The 22091-nt window shown below is 43.2% G+C and overlaps 1 protein-coding gene across 3 annotated transcripts in view; it reads left to right on the forward strand.

The window, feature by feature from the left end:
• Positions 1-22091, forward strand: part of EFCAB5 (EF-hand calcium binding domain 5) — a 98329-nt gene that overhangs the window by 41369 nt on the left and 34869 nt on the right. For all 3 annotated transcript variants that reach the window (XM_033921236.1, XM_033921237.1, XM_033921238.1), the window contains 5 exons: positions 1662-1964; positions 10407-10496; positions 10614-10706; positions 12851-13065; positions 14462-14618. In XM_033921236.1, coding sequence (XP_033777127.1) covers positions 1662-1964; positions 10407-10496; positions 10614-10706; positions 12851-13065; positions 14462-14618 — 858 coding nt within the window. The remainder of the gene's footprint in view (positions 1-1661; positions 1965-10406; positions 10497-10613; positions 10707-12850; positions 13066-14461; positions 14619-22091) is intronic.

Here is a 22091-nt window from a genome sequence, read left to right on the forward strand (position 1 = left end):
TAAATAGAGTGTTGGATATTGGGTTGGGATTGGTTGTGCTGGATAGGTTTTATGTGTTTTTTGAAGAGTATGGTTTTAATGTCTCTCCTGAAGGCTTTGTAGTCTGTAGCCGAAGATAACAGAGTGGTGATTTGTCTGTCCAGTTTAGCTGCTTTGGAGGCTATTAGGTTATCATAAAGTTTTTTTTCGTTTGACATCTTTGTACACAAATCTCCTTCATGAATAATTATGAGAGATATTGTAAAAACCTGACCTGTTGTCTCTCAAGGACTGGGATTGAATATGCTGTGGAATGTAACTCATGAATCTTTAACAAGTTTCTAGAGTCCCTAATTAGATGGCCCATCTTGATATGTCCTGGGCACTGAATAGTCAAGTTATAAAACACATTACTTCCCTTAGTTATCATAAAGTAGGGTTACCAGATTTTCCAAATGGAAAATCCAGACCCCTAGACCTAGGCCCACCCATCCCTGCCCCGTTATGCCCCCAACCCTGCCCTAGCCCCACCCCAGCTCTGCATCCCGCTGCCTGCTCTCGTCAGCCAGGAGGGCAGTGCCGGGTTTTGAAAATCGTCCAGACCCCCCGGTCATGTCCTCAAAAGAAGGACATGTCCGGGGAAATCATAATGTCAAATTTTCCTAACACATTGCTTTCTAAATTTACTTATACACCTGGGTATAAACAGAAGGGTGCAGGCTTTAACGTATTAGATGACAGCAGATAAAGACCTGTATGGTCCATCCAGTCTGCCCAATAAGATAAACTCGTAATGGGTGATGTGATACTACATATGCATATGTGACAGATTGGAGTTTTACCCTCTGGTTTTAGGAGGTAAAGTTTGTGCATGCATACCTGGACACATTTTTAACTGCCACAAAACCTTTATTTATTTACAAGACCCTGAAAATTATTCTCAGTTCATATAAACAGCCTCAGTGAGACCCAGGAATATATTTCACAGTTTTTAGTTTGGCTTACCTCAGCCAAGCTATCAATAACTGTGTCACCTGGTACAGTCCAACTTGCTCTCTTTCAAGTGCCGTTAGCTCCCTCAGGGCTGCTGCCTCAGCCACATCTAAGGGAAAGCTCGAGAGTCCCTTTCTCTAACAAGGACCTCCCCCAGTGATTTTCCTCTGTGGCAGAAAACACCTCCGTGCTGTGTCCTGCCCCCCCCCCCCTAACTAAGCAGGGTTTTGTGAAGGTGGCTCAGCACAGAGCTGTAAAGCCCAGTGCAGTCTGGGACATGTAGTCCACTCAGCCTTGGGCTAGCAGCCCCTGCTGTATGGAGTTGGAATGGTAGCATTAGCAGAAGATAACCCCTTACTCTTTCACAGCGTAGTTGCCCGGCCCTGGTCTATCAGTTCAGCCATGATCAGGGCACAGATTGTAGAAGTCTGCCCAGATCATGGCTGAACAGATACTGTAGGCTAGTGCCGGACAGACATCTACAGTCTGTTTCCTGGTAAGTTGTTGGGTTTTTTCTTTGATTTACAAAATGAAACAAATCAACATAGCAATTGTTTTAAATGAAAGCCCATTTCCACTATGCTTTAATTATAGAGAGATGCAAGAGATGGTGGGACATTGTTAATAAATTATAATTTAACAGTTTGTAGCTCCTGATAAAGAACTAAAACAGCTCATTTCTGAATTAGGGTCTGTGACTGAGCTGGCAGAGGGACATCGCGCTGACGATTCTTCCCAGTCTGATGATGGCAAGAAGGCAACAACACAGGATGTTAACAGTGATCTGGGTGCCACAAATTCTGGCAAGAGCTCTCCTCAAGTACAAGAGAAATCAGAGGAAGAGGAAAGCCCACAAGATGGCGCCGGAAATGTGATAATCCCAGAAGTCAATCAGGATGGACAGAATACATCTACAGACACAGAGACGAATCGTCCTGAGATCTCAGATCAAAGTCTAGGAGATGAAGCCACTATTGCAGAGCAGAAGGCAGGTAAAATTAACCAGTGCAGGTAACGATTATTTAGTTAGTTAGGTGCCTTCGACTCGTGCTCAAATCCTAGCGACTTGATGAATTGCAGACCTAAAAAGAATTTGGTTTTGTGCTAGTCCAGTAAGGTCCTCTAGCATCGTCCCCATGGTTGCTTTCAATGTGTCCAACGTTCTGGTTGCAGGTCGTCCTCTTTGTCCAATTCCTTTGATCTTCCCAAATACGATGTCCTTCTCCAATGATCTTTCTCTTCTGACAGTATGTTCAAAATAAGACAGTCGTAACAATTATCAGCCTGACATGCAGAAGCATTTATACAGGCAGCAGAAATCCCACTTTTATAAATTTCTTTTAAACTTCAGACCACTTGATTGATAATGATGTCTATAGAAATTGTTATATGGGCACAATTATTCATCTCAAAATGAAGTGAGGTTTTCTGGCATCAATCTTTTTGTATAAATAAATGAATAAATAAATATATATATATTTTATTATATATAATATAATATATATATTTTATTATATATATATTGTGGCCGGGCATGGACCTGCCATGAGCGTGTTGTTTATCACCTTTGCAATTCTTTTGTATTTCCAAGAAGAGTCTCTGAGTTTTTATTCAAACAACAACAAAAACCCCACATTTATCTTTCTTCTTCCCACAGTATTACCAAGGCACTGTCTCAATATGCCATACATCAGGATTTACGGCACACTTGCAGTTCATAGCAGGTTTCAGTCCATAAATTTTCAGTTATAGTTTAATGCTAGACCCCTGCTTCAAATCCATGCCTTTCTAGAGGGATCTCCTCCTTTCCCCCAGTCTAGGGAGTCCTGCAATGGGGAACCTTGTCCCAGACCCATGGCCTGCTGGCTGGGCTAGGCCACCACCCTGGCCAGTCTCCCTATAGGAGTCTTTTCATTTAATGGAAACTCCCCCCCCCTTATTTTGCAATTACTTCTTTTGTATCTTTATGACACTAACACAATACTGCCCTAATAATAGTTGGAGACAGTATTGCATCTGGTTAAACACATTTATACATCTTTCCTCCCCTTAAAGCATTGTCCTTGCCTTTCCTGAATTGCTTCCACACACTGTACTTTCAGTGACTTCCCTACTCAGGATCAAAGCATTAAGCCACACCAATCCCTTAATTCAGTGTTTTTCAACCGCTGTTCCGCGGCACACTAGTGTGCCGCGAGATGTTGCCTGGTGTGCCGCAGGGCCGCCGGGCCCGGAGCTGACAGGGGGCCCGAGGCAGGGGCGCCAGTAGCTCGCCAAGGCAAAGTGAGTCGATCACCCAGGACTCACTTTGTCTTGGCGATCTAATCTATCGAGCCGATAAGTCTTCTTCTCCCCGACGTTAATTCTGCAGTCGGAGAGGAAGTTCGGGCCAGCCAATCGCTGCCTGGCTGGGCGGAACTTCCTCTCCGATTGCAGAATTGACGTCAGGGAGAGCATGCGTCGGAGTCGGCTTTGGGGCCTGTTATCCATTGGTGGGTCCTGTTCCCCGATGGCAGCGGCAGTGGCAGTGGCTTGGGGAACGGCAGGGAGAAAGAAAGAAAGGGGGCAGGCAGGGAAACAGAAGGAAAGAAGAGAAACAGAAAAAAAGAAAGAAAGAAAGAAAGGTCAGGGAGAGAGGAAGAAAAAGTTGGGGGAGGGAATGAGGTGTGGAGGAGAGAAAGCATACTGGCTGATAGAAGGGAAGAAAGATTGGATGCACAGTCAGAAGAAGAAAGTGCAACCAGAAATCACCAGACAAGGTAGGAAAAATGATTTTATTTTAAATTTAGCAAAGTGGAGGCAGTATTACCACAGTTTTCAAAGGAATTTGCCCAAATAACTTAATAGTTAACTGGGTAAATTCCCAGAGATGAAAACTTCCCTTCACTTACTATGCACAGTTCTGAATTTATATCTGCTATCTATATTTTACAATATGGTCACCTTTTACTAAACCGCAATAGTGGTTTTTAGCGCAGGGAGCCTATGAGCGTCAAGAGCAGCGCTGGGCATTCAGCACAGCTCCCTGCGCTAAAAACTGCTATTGTGGTTTAATAAAAAGGATGGAGGGTATATTTGTCTATTTTTGTATGCTATAAAAACCAAATACAGAGAGAGACTGAGAGCTGTTGACGAAGAGCTACGTGTGTGTCTTTCTTCGATTCCAGCCAGAATATCAGCTTTGTGTTCAGCCAAACAGGCCCAGGTTTCGCACTGAATAAAGTATTTTATAATTTTTATAATTTTTATTTTGTAATAAAGTAATTATAAAATACTTTCTTTGTGTTTATTTGATTCCTATTCAAGAGAATTACTTTATATATAGTCAATATAGGCAGAGAGTTAAATTTTTTAACATTTTCTAATGGTGGTGTGCCTCGTGATTTTTTTCATGAAACAAGTGTGCCTTTGCCCAAAAAAGGTTGAAAAACACTGCCTTAATTCATTCATGCATGCATTCTTACATTAAATATCCCTGCTCAGAGGAGCATTCCATGTCTCATTCTGTGTCACTTAGAACTGCATCATATTCCTCTATCTCCATGGGAGCTTCTTCCTCATGGCTCTGATTCCCCACCCTGTACCTGTGGGTGTGAAGGCTTCTTTAAATTAGCTTCTAACTCTTCCCCAGAAAGGTATTCCTTCAACCTTGCAAATCTTTTTTTATTTTTTTTTTTATTTATAATTTTGAATACATTACAATATCCAATAATTCAAAAGGAAAAAATGAAAATCACACAAAACAATACATAATCAAACCATGCATACATAATTCCTTTTAAGCCCACATTAATGGGGAGCACATATTACTATTTCTAATCAAGTAAATTCAAGAAAATAAAGGACTATAATTCTCGGTTCACACTAGAGAGCCTTGAATCATTCCTTACTAGATGGGATATTATTTTAAGTTAATTCTCCTCATATTCTCAGCTAGGTGAAACAAACTCATTTCTGTTCTCGTGCAACTAAAAATTGTTGTAGTTGTATAGAGTCCCAAAAGGCATACTCAATATCTTGTAACTTAACCAAACATTTACAGGGAAATTTCAGGTAAAACTTCCCCTTGCAAATCTTATCTTTAGGAGCTAATACCTTTCTCTCTTACTGCTCTCTGTCTGAACTTTTCTGCCAGGTATTGGTAAGAGTGTCTTGGTTCCTTTGAAGCTTCTTAGCATGCCTGGAGCATTCCTCAGCCCAGGAGTTCTGAGCTGAGTCTCTTACCCCCTGTGCACAGCTTAAGGGAATTTATTCAAGTGTAGGGCTAGCTGTCTCCCATTTCCCTGGGCCACACCTTCATGAGCCTGAATTTTACTGGCTCTGTTACAACCTTCCCTTTCTTTAACCCTTTGTTTGTCCTGCAGCCTTGCTGCTGAAACAGACTCAGTTTTCCCGATGGATATGGAAAAGGAATGATAGGGCAAATAGATGGTTTGGGGGAGGGGGTTCTTTCTACCCTAGTTTCTAGCCTCTGTGTTTCCAGGGAGGCTTTATCCTCCTTAAGGGGTTTTATAATCCTGTTTCTCTCATTAGGCATAGGCTTGCTTTTAACCTGTTCTGATCTGGGAAGAGAGTTTTTTGGCCATGACAGAGTCCTGCCTGTCACTATATATAAGGGGCAGCTCTGATCCTTTACATTTTCCTATTTGCCTGGAATGCCCACTGGCTTCAATCACAAATAAATACAAGAATGAGAGGTGCAGAGACCTGCGAGGGGATGGAGGGGAGAGAGATGTCAGATCATGGGAAAGAGGAGGGAAAGAGAGAGAGAAATGGCAGACTGTAGAAAGGGGGAAAGGAAGGAGAGAGATGTCAGACTACTGGGAGGAGGGAGGGAAGGAGAGAGAGATGCCAGACCATGGGAGAGGAGAGAGATAGGAAGGGAAGACATGGAAAAGTAGATTTTGAGAAGAAAACAGAAAATGGGAAAAAAGTTGAATGTTAAAAGTTAATGCCAAAGATGGATGCAGGGCAGAAAGTGAAGAAGGAGAGAAAAACAATTAATGGATGCACAGTTAGTGCAACCAGAGACTGGGAAAGCATGATTAAAAAATAAAATCACCAGCCAACAAAAGTAGGGAAAATGATTTTATTTTCAATTTAGGAATCAAAAAATGTGTCAGTTTTGAGAATTTATATCTGCTGTCTATATTTTGCACTACATTTTGTCTATTTTTCTGTAGCTGTTACTGAGGTGACATTTGCATATTTTAAAGTCATCTGCCTTGACCTCTTTGGAAACCCCCCCCCCCCCCCCAGAATAATTAACATTTTCACTGCGTACAGTGTGCTTTGTGTAGTTTAATTTTGTGGTTACCATTATGTATTGTTAATAAGATTATATTATGTGTATATGAAAAATGAATGGAAGAAACTGCATTACAATTAGTAAGTACTACATAATATTATAGGGGCAAAAGCAGGGGCAGAGCTTGGGCAGGGGTACTCGGTTGATATTTGTTAGACTTAGGGGGTACTTGACTTGAAGAAGTTGAGAAACACTGGGCTTGGAGACCTCTCTCCATTATGAATCATGTTTCGGTAATACTGTTTTAAGGATTGCCTCTACAAAATAACATTCTATTAAAATGTCATATTCAAACCACTTTGATCCAGGCTTTCTCCCCTGCTCCTCCCACCCCACCTACATGGGTTTGACATCTGACCACCTCCATTCGTTGGCAGGTTTTGGCAGAGGCAGTGCTGAAGGCTGTTCTCTGTCTGATAGGGCCTTTTCTTTGGCATGTCCCACCTCACTGATGCTACTTCCTGCGGGCAGGACGTGGTAGAAGAAAGGCCCCGGAGGACAGAGAGCAGCCTTCAGCTCTGCCTCTGCCATGAGCTGCTAGCATTTGGAGGTCCGGAGGGCGTGGGAAATGAAATAGGCAGATGACAGACCTACACGTGTATGGGTAGGGGGGTAAGAGGGCTCCAACTTCAGGTGGCCTCCACAATTGGATGGCCCTGGGCATTTTGCCAGGCTCACTCAGTGGTAGCTACGTCCCTGACCATAATGAATAAGCATGAGATAAATTTGTGTTATCCACCTGATAGCCCATAAGATTCTCTGTACTAGTGCCCCCTCTGTGCTCTTACTAACCCTTCATGCTCCTTGGTTCTGCTAGTGAACATTTATTCCCTTAATTCCATTGCTCTAAGCTTGAATATAATAGGCAGAGTGTTTTGTTTTGTTTTTTGTCCATCCCGAAACTTATAGCTGCTCTTTTGCCCCCTCTTAGAAACATAGAAACATGATGGCAGATAAAGGGCAAATGGCCCATCTAGTCTGCCCATCCACAGCAACCATTATTTCTTTCTCTTTCCGAGAGATCCCACGTGCCTATCCCAGGCCCTCTTGAATACAGACACAATCTCCGTTTAACCACCTCTTCCGGGAGATTGTTCCACGCATCTACCACCCTTTCTGTAAAAAAGTATTTCCTCAGATTACTTCGGAGCCTATCACCTCTTAACTTCATCTTATGCCCTCTCATTCCAGAGCTTCCTTTCAAATGAAAGAAACTTGACTCATGCACATTTATATTATGTAGGTATTTAAACATTTCTATGATATCTCCCCTCTCCTGTCTTTCCTCCAAAGTACACAGATTGAGATATTTAAGTTTGTCCCCATATGCCTTATCACGAAGACCACAAACCCTTTTAGTAGCCTTCCTCTGGACCAACTCCATCCTTTTTATATCTTTTTGAAGGTGCAGCCTCCAGAATTGTACACAATATTCTAAATGAGTCTTATACAAAGGCATCAATACCTCCTTTTTCCTACTGGCCATACCTCTCCCTATGCAACTTAGCATCCTTCTAGCTTTCGGTGTCACCTTATCAACCTGTTTGGCCACCTTACGATCATCACATACAATCACACCCAAGTACCGCTCTTCGGTCGTGCACATAAGTTCTTCATCCCTAAACTGTACCGTTCCCTCTGGTTTTTGTAGCCCAAATGCATGACCTTGTATTTCTTAGCATTAAATTTAGCTGCCAAATTTTAGACCATTCTTCAAGCTTCGCCAGGTCTTTCTTCATGTTATTCACACCATCTGGCATGTCTACTCTATTGCAGATTTTGGTATCATTCGCAAAGAGGCAAATCTTACCCGACAACCCCTTCAGCAATATCATTTATAAAAATGTTAAAAAGAACAGGCCCAAGAACAGAACCTTAAGGCACACCACTGGTAACATCCCTTTCCTCAACGTGATCTCCATTGATCTTTATCCTCTGTCGCCTTCCACTCAACCAGTTCTTGACCCAGCCCATCACTTTGGCCCCATTGCTTTGTCTACCTTTATTTTAGCTAGCTCCTCATGAACACAACCCTCTGAAAATCTTTGTGCTGAACCTCTCTTATTTATTCAGAACCTTATTGATCACTCATCTTTTTTCTCAAGCTTTGCCAGGTGCATTGGCACGATATGGCTTTTTGGCTGAGTGGATGGGTGTTATATGTTTTCTCTCTTCTGTTCTCCTTGCTACTTTTCTCATCTTTTCTTTTAGCTCTCTTTCCTTTATGCAATTTGTACTTCCTTACAATTTCATTTTATGTTTCTATTCTAAACCACATTGTTTATGGTGAAAGGCAGTATATCAAATGACCAATATATTCGTCAACAGCAAAATCTACAGAACTTTAAGAAAGTACTGAAAAGACACTTGTTCTGTAAGATGAAATATAGGGTCTGAGATTGGCTGAGGGAGGAGGAGTGATGACTATTGAGTGAAGAGTGCTGTTCACAGATGTATTCCATGGTCTGGTCTGTTTCATTGGCTATAATGACGTTCGTCGTTGAGGCAACTTGTATGTTACATGCAATTTTATATTTGATGTATTTTCCAAAACTTACAAATAAAACTACTTGTTAAGAAATACAGAAATCATAACACCATCAAGCAACAAAGTAAAGCATTATGTTGCAGAAAAATCGTTAAGAAAGGGTTAGGTTCTTCCTTAGACCTCAACAAATACCACAATGGGGGGGGGAGGGGGAAATACAGAAAGAAAAATAAGGGAGAATTTTAACAAAATTGAGTCAATACAGAAATTAGCTTAGATGGCTTTCCGCACGGTAAATTAACTTGAACTTCTGACCATTGCGCCGGTTAACTGCTTGAGGTCCAGAAAGATTCTCAGATGTTCAGGAAGGAAAAAAATATATTTCAAATCTAGATACTTAACAATGCACTTGCAAGAATAAGGCAAGAGAAAGGAAGCTCCCAAGCTTCTTCATTTCTTCGCTCATGGCTAGGAAATTTCTATGCCGCTCTTGTGTGGATATGGTGACATCAGGGTAAATTAACAATTTTTGGCCACAAAAGAGAATTCCTCCCTTTTTGAAGTACATTTTCATTATCCAATTTAGATCTTGTTCAAAGACAAAACTTACAATCAAAGTCGCTCTCTCTTTGACATCAGATAGGGAATCTTCTAATATTGCTGTTAAATTTTGCAGGTTATCTTCACCCAGTGCTTTTTCTATTTTATCTCCAGTAGCAGATTTTGTATCCTTAGTAATTGATAGATAATAGGCTTTATTTATTGGTGGAATATTTTCAAGGGGGGGGGAATTTAAATTTTCTATTAGGAATTGGGTGGTTGGCCATTTTTCTTGGCTATAATGTTTATCGTTGAAGCGACTTGTATGTGTCATATAATTTTATATTTGGTATATAAATGTGCAATTTGTTTTATAGTGTGCTCATGTCAATGTGATGTATACGTTAAATGTGATGCCTTATTTTTTATGTAATTGTGTAACTCGCCCTGGAAAAGGGCGGGGGATAAATAAACAAACAAACAATAAACATGAGCGTAAATTTATCTCATGCCCATTCATTGTGGGAATCCTGACCAGCCAGGTGTGTCCCAAAGTCTGGGTCAAGAAGTCCCGGAGGCAAGAGTATTATTCAAATTTTCCTGTATCTGCTTTAAGCTGATATCGGGATTGTCTCCAGCTTACCTTTTTCCTCAATTTGTGTTGCATAGACCATCAAGAGAAACTAGAAACTTCTACTTATTTGCTTATCCAAAAATTAATGGGTGTCGATATAAGACCTTCTTAGATAGGACCCTAGCATTTGAAGCTGGAAGGCAACAATCTTGGTTAGGTAAATGTATTCAGCAAGCTAAGTTATCCTATTGCAGTTTTCGGAAATTAAGACCACTTTGTTCGATAAGTTTATTACTTAGTGAGTTTTATTATTGAAATTCTATTTTACAAATATTTGTATTTTTTACTGTATTATTGTATTTCGCTGATTGTCCAGATCTTTTTAGTGTAAACCGCCTAGAACTTTTGGTTATGGCGGTATAAAAGAATAAAGTTGTTATTATTATTATTATTATCTTGTATGGTTACTTCTGAACAACAAAGCCTCAAGTGTTTATTCTGATTGTGAATATGTTTATTTTAAGCTTCAGCCACAGAGGTTTTGGTGGAACATGATTCTACCCATAGATCCAGCATAGACTTGTTCAAGGATATGGATGAGACAGTCTGGTCTGGTGAGTATGCTATATATTGTGCTATTTGTTTACCGCCTTCTTTAGACAAAGTCCAGCTCATAGTAGTTCATTTTAAGATGCTTTATTAACCCTTTCTCCTCTACTTCTTTGTTGAAGGTGACCTGCTGACCTCTGACCTTGCACACAAATATAATTTATATGAGCAAAAAATCCAGGATGAATGGAACATAATGAACTCCAAATTCAAAGGTACTAAATCAGATCTTATCTTATAATACGTCAACTGAACAGTCTGTTGTCTTTCAGTCCTGGGCGCAGTGTACATGGGTCCTAAAAGAGACTTAGAAACATAGAAATATGACGGTAGATACAGTAAAGACCAAATGGCCCATCCAGTCTGCCCATCCACAGCATCCACTAGCCCCTCCTCTTCCTATACTTTCTTGAATTCAGACTATTCCATGTATCTACTACCCCTTAAGCAAAAAAATATTACTTTAGATTACTCCTGAGCCTATCACCTCTTCACCTCATTCTATGCTCTTTCACTCTGGAGTGTCCTTTCAATTGAAAGAGACTCATGTGTATTTATGCCACATAGGTATTCAAACGTCTCTATCATGTCTCCCCTCTCCTGCCTTTCCTCCAAAGTATACATATTGAGATCTTTAAGTCTGTCCCCATAGGCCTTATGAAGTGGACCATCAACCATTTTAGTAACCTTCCTTTGGACCAACTCCATCCTGATTATATATTTCTAAAAGTTCAGTCTCCAGAATTGTACAGTATGCAATATTGTAAATGAGCTCACCAGCATCTTATACAGGGGCATCAATTCCTCCTGTTTCCTACTGGCCTTTCCATTCTCTATGCACTTTTGTTGTCACCTTTTCAATCTGTTTGGCCACCTTAAGATTATCAAATACTATCACACCCAAGTCCCACTCCTCTTTACTGCAGAGAAGTTCTTCACCCCCTAAATTGAACCGCTCCCTCTGGATGTAGGGTTGAATAGTGACCTTTGTGACTGGAAGAGTTTATCCATTATGTACATGGCAGTGGTACAGAGATGGAAGAGGAGATGACATCTATGACATTCATGACAGTAGTATTCAATCCCATTTCTTGAGAGCTTCCAATGGGTCAGGTTCTCAGGATATCCCTAATGAATATGCATGGGTAAGATTTGCTTACTTCAGAGCTAGTGTATAAGTGTATGTGCGCACAAAAAAAAGGAAAGATGCCCCACCAAAGAAACTGTACACATTAATCAGGGATACACAAGTAGATGAATATTTGTTGCAAAATAAGTATCGACACCACACATCTGCCTCTTCCTCATTATCTGTATGTTATGTGCCACCAATTCGGGTTCCAGTCCTAGTGACTTGATGAGATAAAGATCTAAAAAGAAGTTGGTCAAGTTCTAGTCCAACAAAGCCCTCTAGCATCATCCTTGGAGCTAGCAGGTATGCAAATTTCTCTGATTCATATTCAATAGGGATATCCTGAAAATCTCACATGCTGGCAGCCCTTGTAGAATAGGAATGAATATCAAGGATTTATGACAGGCTTGTCCAACCTTTTTCTATCAGGGACCACATTTTATATTTTGTAACATTGAGAGGGCCAAAACACACAGTTATGTTTTGCCATATGCTTCATCAAATGGTGGCAGAATACAGCAGTGTGTTGTCCCCTCCCAGCTACTCTCTCTCTCTCATCTACCCGCAGCTTTCATCCAGTCTATTTGCTCTTTCTCATGTACCCCCCTACCCTCCAGATTTTACCCAGTCACTTTCCCCTCACCTGGCTTCAGTTGCAGAACAAACTATGGGCTTCCAGCTTCCCCACCACGGCTTGGCTCTTCAAGTCTGAGCTCCATGGTGCCAGAAGTTCAGGTTGGTCTCATGGTTTCAAGTCTCACAAGACTTGAAACCGTGAGACTAGTCCAAACTTCCAGCACTGCTCAGTTCAAACTTAAATGAATTTTCAAGCTTCTGAGGGCCCGATTCTGGCCCTAGGTTGGACAAGCCTGATTTATGACAATATTAGGATCCTGTTGTAAGAAGAGAGGGCAATGGAGGATAAAGAAGTAAGTCTGAATTTTTCATGCTCTATAGCAGGGGTGTCAAAGTCCCTCCTCGAGGGCCGCAATCCAGTCAGGGTTTCAGGATTTCCCCAATGAATATGCATGAGATCTATTTGCATGCACTGCTTTCATTGTATGCTAATAGATCTCATGCATATTCATTGGGGAAATCCTGAAAACCCAACTGGATTGCGGCCCTCGAGGAGGGACTTTGACACCCCTGCTCTACAGTAAGTCTGCCTCTGCTACTTCTGTCCACGTGGCTCCTGAGATCACCTTAATTTTCTGTTTTCATATCCAGACTTGCAGCCACTCATCACAGACCTTGATTCCCAAGGACCCTCTCGTGCAGCAAGCGCCTTCAGTAGGAGTACATTAAACCTTCCACAGTTCCTGCAACTCATGGAGACTTTTGTCGGGGAAGAGGCCTCCCAGTCTGCTGTGGAAAAGCTTGTAACCTACATTAAAAAAAACTATGTGGAGACAGAAGAGGAAAGACACCAGCATCAAGAAAATGTAGGTGCTGTGGTGGTCTCTGCAGAGGCTGCAAATAGGAGAGGGAATGTACAGCAAGTTAGGCCAAATATCTCAAAAAAGAGACAAGCCAGGCCCTGGAGTCTTTTTCTTCCGCTATAGCTAAATTAGAAACTTGTAGCCTGGTAAAAAAAAAAAGAATAGCTGCTTTCATTAATGAAAGCAGGAAATAAGGGCTTGTTCTAGTCAATTATACAGCATCACTGCTATGTGAGGCCAGTGGTGGTTGGAAAGAAAGACGAGAGATACTTCATCAGTGTATGAGGGGAGTGATGGGGAAAAAAGAGAGAGATTCCATCATGGTGTGCGAAGTCAGTGACAGGAGATGGGAGAGTGGCTCCTTCATGGCGTGAAGCCAATGATGGAAAGAGATTGAGAGGCTCCATCACAGTGTATGAATTCAGTGATGGAAGAAAGGCGAGAGGCTTTTTCACAGTGAGTTGAGGCCAGTGATGGGAGGAGGTTCCAATACACCAGGGATCTTAAAGTCCCTCCTTGAAGGCCGCAATCCAGTCGGGTTTTCTTGATTTCCCCAATGAATATGCATGAGATCTATGTGCATGCACTGCTTTCAATGCATATTCATTGGGGACATCCTGAAAACCCGATTGGATAGCAGGTCTCAAGGAGGGACTTTGAGATCCCTGTAATACACTGTGTGAGATGAGTGATGAGAGGAGAGACACTCTCTCATAGTGTGTTAGGCCAGTGATGAGAGTAAGTGAGACCAGTTTAAGAATCCAGTGACAGGAGGGAGGAGGGAAACTCCATCTCTGTGTGTGAGAGTGGAAATGAGAGTAGGGTAACCAGATTTTCCTTGTGTAAAATCATAGACCCACCCTCCAGGCCCGCCCTGTTCTGCCCATGCCATGCCCCAGTCTTTCCCCCTAGCCCCCCCCCCCACCTCAGCCTGATCTAGTCGGTTGGAAGGGCATCCGCGCATGCATGGATGCCCCCTCCTGACGCGATCTAAAGAGGAAGCTTTTCAAAACCCTAAGTGTCAGGTTTTGGAAAGCCGTCCCCTCCGGACGCCCAGACATGTCCTCTACTCAGCTATTCTTCAGTAGCTTTGGGTTTGTAGACTCTAAAAAGAGGACATGAGAGGAATGTGTACAATCTAACACACCTCCCTTGAGATACCTCAGAGATTCCCATACTGTGGGTCAGGACCTCAAATGGGGTCACCAAAACCTTATTTGGAGTCGCAACCTGGGTGGGCTCAATAAGTGCATTATTCTGCAATTCATTGGGGGAGTGGGGAGGGAGGTCACAGTTTTATTTGGCTGTGATTATAGGGTCATGGCAACAAAAAGATTGATAAGAACCAGAATTTCTGGTTTGGGTCTGATTGTTATTCTTCTTTGCACTCCCGACTTAGGTTCAAAATGCGTCTCTCCGGGCTCACAGGAAACTGGTGGTAACAGCGCTGTTCCAGAAGCTGGATAATGACGGCTGTGGTTTTGTGCACCTGAATGAGCTGGAGGCCCAGCTCCTGAAGTACAAGGATGGTTCAGAGTCTAATGCGATAATGAAAGGTGAGTGCAGCCATTTTGAGTAGCTAACCTGGTTGCAAAGTGAGCGAGTACTTTTCCTGCACCTCATTTGTCTCGGTGGCTAGTTTTCAGAAAGGAGCAAAACTGTGCACGTTCTCTTTGAGGAGCAGCCAGCATGAAGAAGGATGGCAAAAATACAGGATACTCTGTATCTGCTGGGTGTGCAAGGGCCTTACGTAGAAACATAGAAACATAGAAATAGACGGCAGATAAGGACCACAGCCCATCTAGTCTGCCCACCGCAATGACCCTCCCCCACCTAACTCAGTGAATAGATCCCACGTGTCTATCCCATTTGGCCTTAAAATCAGGCACACTGCTGGCCTCAGTGACCTGAAGTGGAAGACTATTCCAGCGGTCAACCACTCTTTCAGTGAAAAATAATTTCCTGGTGTCACTGTGCAGTTTCCCTCCCCTGATTTTCCACGGGTGCCCCCTGGTTGCCGTGGGACCCTTGAGAAGGAAGATATCTTCTTCCACTTCGATGCGGCCCCTGAGATACTTGAACGTCTCGATCATGTCTCCCCTCTCTCTGCGTTCCTCGAGTGAGTAGAGCTGTAATTTATCCAGCCTTTCCTCGTACGGGAGATCCTTGACCGGGAGTTAAGATTAAATGCGAGAAAAAAAAACTGCACTTAAATTTAGCACAATTTTTTAAATCAGGAGCAATTTAAAATTCAGCCTTTTGTCGGCCCACCATTCTACCTTTTATTGCCAATTTTCCTGCTGTAAAAATCCTTATTGTGTCTGGAGTAAGATTAGGGTTACTAGATTATGCATTTGGAAAAAGAGGGCACATGTTTCTGCCCCGTTCCACCCCCCCCCGCCCCAGCCCCACACCAACCTTAACTCTTCGGGCCGAGCCTGGAGTGCATCTGAACAGCTTTTCAAAATCCAGATAAAGTGCCGAGTTTTGAAAAGCCATTCGGACAGTCCTCTAAAGAAAGGACTTGTCTGGATACATAAGGATGTCTTGTAACCCTAAGGAAGATTAATCTGAGACAATCTCACAGTGAAGGAGTGGTTAATGCAGCAGACCTTGATCCTAGAAAACTGGGTTCAATTCCCACTGCAGCTCCTTGTGACCCTGGGCAGGTCACCCAATTCCCCATTGTCCCAGGTACAAAAACAGACTATGACAGAGAAAGTGGCTGAATATATAATGTTGGATCTTTTCCAGATAAGCCCCACCACTAATGGAAAAAGTGGATGCGCCGAAAGTTAAGCCCTGCCACCTTTTGCCAGCGCACACAACCTTAACCAGTGAAGTTCTCAGCACAACGGCCCCACAATGTGGCGCGATGTGTATAAAGTAAAGTGGGGGGGAACCCCCCACGCCCCCCCGTCGGAGCACCCAAAAAAGATTATAAAAAAGAGGATATGAAACTTAACATTATAAAAAAATAGGATAAACTGTCGACCATTTTTTAAGGGGGGGCGTGGGGGGGAACCCCCCCCCCACTTTACTTTCTACAGATCGCGCCTCTTTTTTATAATTTTTTTTGGGTGGCGGGGGTTAACTTTTTGGCAGGGCTTATCTGGAAAAGATCCATAATGTGTACAGCACTGACTATCGTCTACTAGTGCTATAGAAATTATTACTAGTAGTAAAATTGAGATTAAACTCCAAGCTAAAGGATGGTGCAGCTTATTACATTGATCCCTAAGTGGGAGACATATAGGACTGTTATTATTAGGGTCACCATATGGCTCCAGAAAAAGGAGGATGGATTGAGACATCTGGGTTTTACTTCCATTGAAAGCAAGCAGTGGAACTAAAACCCGGATGTCTTAATACCTCCTCCTTTTTCTGGAGCCATATGATGACCCTAGTTATAAATTTGGGGCCAAGCGTGATCAGTGTTTTGCTGACTGCCACCGGGCTTACATAAGAGCATAAGAACAGCCATATTGGGTCAGACCAATGGTCCATCAAGCCCAGTAGCCCGTTCTCATGGTGGCCAATCCAGGTCACTAGTACTTGGCCACAAAGCCCAAGGAGAAGCAACATTCCAGCATCTCAAAGAATAGCAAGATTCCGGAACCCCAATGAGAGCAACATTCTAGAGCTGAGATTGTGATGTCATAATGCCTCATTCCACAGTGCCTCAGAGCCAACCTCATCAGTGATGTTACAATGGCTTGATTGTCCTATACTGGGCACACATAAGTGCATAAGAACTACCATACTGGGTCAGACCAATGGTCCATCTAGCCCAGTAGCCTTTTCTCAAGGTGGCCAATCCAGGTCCCTAGTACTTGGCCAAAACCCAAAGAGTAGCAACATTCCATGCTACCGATCCAGGGCATGCAGTGGCGTGCCCCATGCTTCTCTCAATAATAGACAATGGACTTTTCCTCCAGGAAATTGTCCAAACCCTTCTTAAACCCAGAAATTCAATGCTGGGCTATGACCGACCTTCCGCATTGAATTTCTGGGTTTGCGGAGCCAGCTAATGCACAGCCAGTAAAGTGTGAAACCAAAACCCACTGGAAAAGCATATCCACCACATACAAAGCTGCCATTCTAGAAGCAAAAAAGACCTACTACTCTCGTCTCCTACAACAAGCCCCTTCTAGATCTAAACAACTGTTCACCCTCACCAACCATCTCTTCACCAACGCCCAAAGGAATAATCAAACCAACCAAACAGAACTCGATAGCGAGACTCTCTCGGACTTCTTCCAGTCCAAAGTACAAAACATCCGAGCTAACCTCGACGCCAACACCAAACCCACTCCTACTCAGCTCCAGCCAATTCCATATACCCCCCCCTTCCGCCACTCTCTCCCAATTTCATCTAACTACTCATGCGGAGGTCCTCGAAACCCTGAGAGAACTCAAACCCTCCAACACCATCCTCGACCCCTGCCCGTCCAGCCTCCTGCTGTCCGCCGGAGACGCCATGGCAGAATCCATCCTCCCCATCATTAACACCTCTCTAACTACTGGAACTGTCCCCCTCAGCTGGAAATCAGCTATTATCAAGCCCACTCTCAAAAAACCCTCCCTTGATCCTAACGAACCTGGCAACTATCGCCCAGTCTCCAACCTCCCAATTGTCTCCAAACTCCTTGAACGAATTGTGCTCCACCGTCTACACCCTTTCATTGAAGAACAAGCTGCCCTATCCCCAGCCCAATCCGGCTTCCGTAAAGGCCACAGCACAGAATCAGTACTCCTTGATATTATCGACGACAGCTGGTCAATACTCGACAAAGGCAGTGATGCCCTACTAGTCCTACTTGACCTTAGCGCTGCCTTCGACACAGTTGACCACCACCTCCTCACATCTAGACTCCACGACCTCGGAATCAAAGGCACAGCCCTCCAATGGATCACCTCCTTCCTCCACCAAGGACCCAAACTGTCCTACTAGGGACACATAAATCTAACCCTAAGCCTATCAAATATGGTGTTCCTCAAGGCGCCCTTCTATCCCCCCTCCTATTCAACCTCTACATCAAACCCGTCATCGATATAGCGTAAAAATATAACATCAAAATCCACTCTTATGCAGATGACATCCAGCTGCTTCTCCCCTTAGGCGAAAACCGGCCATCCCAAATTGCTAACCTCGAACTCTGCCTCACTGACATGAAAACTTGGATGTCAAACAACAAACTTCAACTTAACGCCTCCAAAACCGAACTCCTATGGATCAGAAACAAAAACACCAAATACCTGCGACCTACACTAACATGGGATTCCACTCTACTAACGGCAGCAGATCAAGTTCGCAGCCTAGGAGTAACCCTAGACGGACACCTATCCCTAGCTGCCCACATATCCCAAGTAGTCTCCACCTCCTTCTACTACCTTCGCCAACTGAAAAGGATTAAACCCTACATCTCCACACCAGACCTCGCCCAACTCCTATACGCATATGTCCTCTCCAGAATGGATTATTGTAACTCCCTATTTAATGGACTAACCAAAAATAATATCAAACGCCTCCAACGGGTCCAAAATGCAGCCATCCGCCTCCTACACAACCTCAACTACCACGATACCATCTCCCCGGCACTCCATGCTGAACACTGGCTCCCAATTAGCCAACGCTGTACTTTCAAAGCCCTGGCAATTGCCCACAAGAGAATCTATTCCACCACCCCCTCCTACATAAAATCCAAGCTTCCCATCTACAACCCCACTCGCACCCTTCGCTCAAAATCAGAGATACGCCTATGCACCCCCCCCCCCAGAAGATCCCTGCTCACAGAAACTGCCCACAAACGATCCTACAGCCACTTCATTCCACACCTCTGGAACCAACTCCCCCCCCAACTCAGACAACAGAACTCATTATTAACATTCCGTAAATCGGTAAAGACCCTCCTCTTCAACTAAAGATCTCCTCTGTCTTCTCCCCCCCTTACGCCCCACCCCTCCTCTCTCCTATCACCTCCCCAAACTCCAGTATAATCCTCTCTTACTCTCTCCACCGACAAATTGTACCTAAACACATATAACTTTCCTTAAACTAAACTACTGTATTTCCCCCTTCTCTCATTCTGCTGTATTCTCCCTGTATTTAATTCTCTCCACAATCTATAAGTCCAATCACTTAAACCTGTTGTACTACTTATATGTATAGTTACTCTCCACTGTGTATGTTCATTTGTAGACCGTTCTGAGCTACTGGGAGGACGGGATAAAAATCCAAATAAATAAATAAATACTCAGCACTTAACCAACTATGAATTACTGCATAAAGACAGGAATAACTTTTATATGGTACTGTTTATGCAGTTGACCTGCCAATTAAATGCTGAACATCTACGCTTAACCTACTAAGTGCCAATTCCACCCCTGACCACCCCCAAAATAGCCAGTTTTTAGTTGAGTGCCAACCAGTTATTTTCAGCAGTGCTAAGTGCCCACAAAAATTAGTGGTTTGCTATTTATTTAAAACATTTATAAACCACACTACCCCACAGTTATAGGCAGTTAGCCTTGACCAGGCAATTTAACCAGCCAGGAGCCGTTTCTGGTCAGTTAAATCCAAGAGGTTCTTGGAGAATCAATCTCTTCCCACTTTATTCCCCTGTTTAACTCTCCCTTCTACTCTGTATCTTTGAAAAGTGCATTTGAAGAAAATGCAGCTTAATCCCTCAAGGCTAATTGGTTCTTAAGAGCCCAGTGAACTAATCAATCATTGAAGGCAGGAGATAAAACTGCAGTCTACTAAGATTTTTTTCCTACTGGTGAGGACACCTGATTGCATTTCTTGTTGGCAACCTTCTCATCAGAGCAATGATTATTACAATTATTAGAAAAGGGATGGTAAACAAGTTAAGAATGTTATAATGCCTCTGTATCACTCAATGGTGCGACCTCACCTTGAATATTGCGTTCAGTTCTGGTCTCCTTATCTCAAAAAAAGATGTAGCTGCACTAGAAAAGGTTCAAACAAGAGCAACCAAGATGATAAAGGGGATGGAACTCCTCTCGTATGAGGAAAGACTAAAAAGGTTAGGGCTCTTCAGCTTGGAAAAGAGACGGCTGAGGGGAGATATGACTGAAGGCTACAAAATCCTGAGTGGTGTAGAACGGGTACAAGTGGATCGATTTTTCACTCCATCAAAAATTACAAAGACTAGGGGTCACTTGATGAAGTTACAGAGTAATACTTTAAAAACCAATAGGAGGAAATATTTTTTCACTCAGAGAATAGTTAAGCGGTGGAATGCATTGCCAGAGGATGTGGTAAGAGCGGTTAATGTAGCTGGTTACAAAAACTGTTTGGACAAGTTCCTGGAGGAAAAGTCCATAGTCTACTGTTGAGAAAGACATGGCATGGGGGAAGCCACTGCTTGCCCTGGATCGGTGGAATGGAATTCTGCTATTATTTGTGTTTTGCCAGGTACTTGTAATTTGGATTGTCTGAGCTAGACGGACCATTGGTCTGATCCAGTAAGGCTATTCTTATCTGATGAAGGAGAGAAAGGAGCCACTGCACGAAACACACAACTTAATGAATGGGACTTTGCATGAATACTTGTGTGGTACAGCCTCATGCTGTCCCTCCCCGCCTACCTACCTCACCACATAGAGAGTGTGTATGTTTTGCCCATGAAAATGTCTATGCCAATCGTGCTCCAAAAGCCCTTTGAACATGTATTAATACAATCTTCCAACCTTTGCAGAAACACAAATCTAGGTGTTTGTAGATGTACATGAGTGCCCTCTAGTGTCCACTGTTAGTAATTCTACTACATTGTTCTGAATGACTTCTGCAGAGGATGTTATGGCTAAGGCATCTCTCCCGTCCCCCTAACCCCACCCCATCATCATACTTTCCTGCCCTCACATTCATTTTCTTTAGAAATTAGCCTTGGATATTCAGTGCCAGTGTCCAGCATTGAACCTCCAGGGCTAATTCTCCCTGTGCTGTACTGTTTGGAAATGTCCCAAATCCTGCTATTGAGACATACATGGGGGAAGCCACTGCTTGCCCTGGGATCGGTAGCATGGAATGTTGCTACTCTTTGGGATTCCAGAATGTTGCTATTCTTTGGGCTTCAAGCAAAACGAAGAAAAACTGCAGAAACCCGTACAATGATGTAGGCAGGACAGGAATAACTAATAGGCCAAGTAGGCACGTGCCTTAGGGCCCAAAATGGTCAGGGGGGCCCGATGAAGGAGAGCATCAAACAGCGATGGGCCCCTCCAGTATCGATCGGCAATGCAGGTCCCCCACGATCGGCAACGCAGCCCCTCCCCATCGACGGAAAGAAAGACAAGCAAGCAACATGGGTAACAACGGCAATGGGAACTGTAATTGTGCAAGTGGTGCTACTTGCCCAAAGCTTCCCTCTGACGACGCCTGGGCACATGGTGGGATGGGGCAGGGCAGGGGGCCCAGTGTACTTGTGTGCGTAGGGGCCCTCGATGAATTAATCCTGTCCTGGATGTAGGCTACATCATTGTACGGGTTTCTGCAGTTTTTCTTTGTTTTGCTTCCGTACCCTTCACTGCAGAATCTTTTGGTTCTTCTCCCTTGTATTCTTTGGGCTTCAACCAGGTACTTGTGACTTGGATTGGCAACTGTGGAACCAGGATTCTGGGCCTAGATGGACCATTGGTCTGACTCACTATGGCTAGTCTTATGTTCTGTCCCCTTCCTGGATAGATCATTTAGGGCAGTGTTCTTCAACCTTTTTACACCTATGGACCGGCGGAAATAAAATAATTATTTCGTGGACCGGCAAACTAATAAGACTAAAATTTTTAAAACCCCATTGCCGCCCTGTCCCCGCGAGCTCGGTCCCGTTAACCATCTGATCCCATCCGCACAAGCCTCAAATAGTTATGATTTTATATTGAACATATTTTATTAAAGTATAAAAAGAAACAATATTCTGTACAATTGTCATTTTATAAATATAAATAATACAGGGCAAGGATCAACAAAACCCCCGTCTCCCCTCCCCTTCACACATATCCCCTCT

This window comes from Geotrypetes seraphini, chromosome 15 (genome assembly GCF_902459505.1).
Source record: "Geotrypetes seraphini chromosome 15, aGeoSer1.1, whole genome shotgun sequence".
NCBI lineage: Eukaryota > Metazoa > Chordata > Amphibia > Gymnophiona > Dermophiidae > Geotrypetes > Geotrypetes seraphini.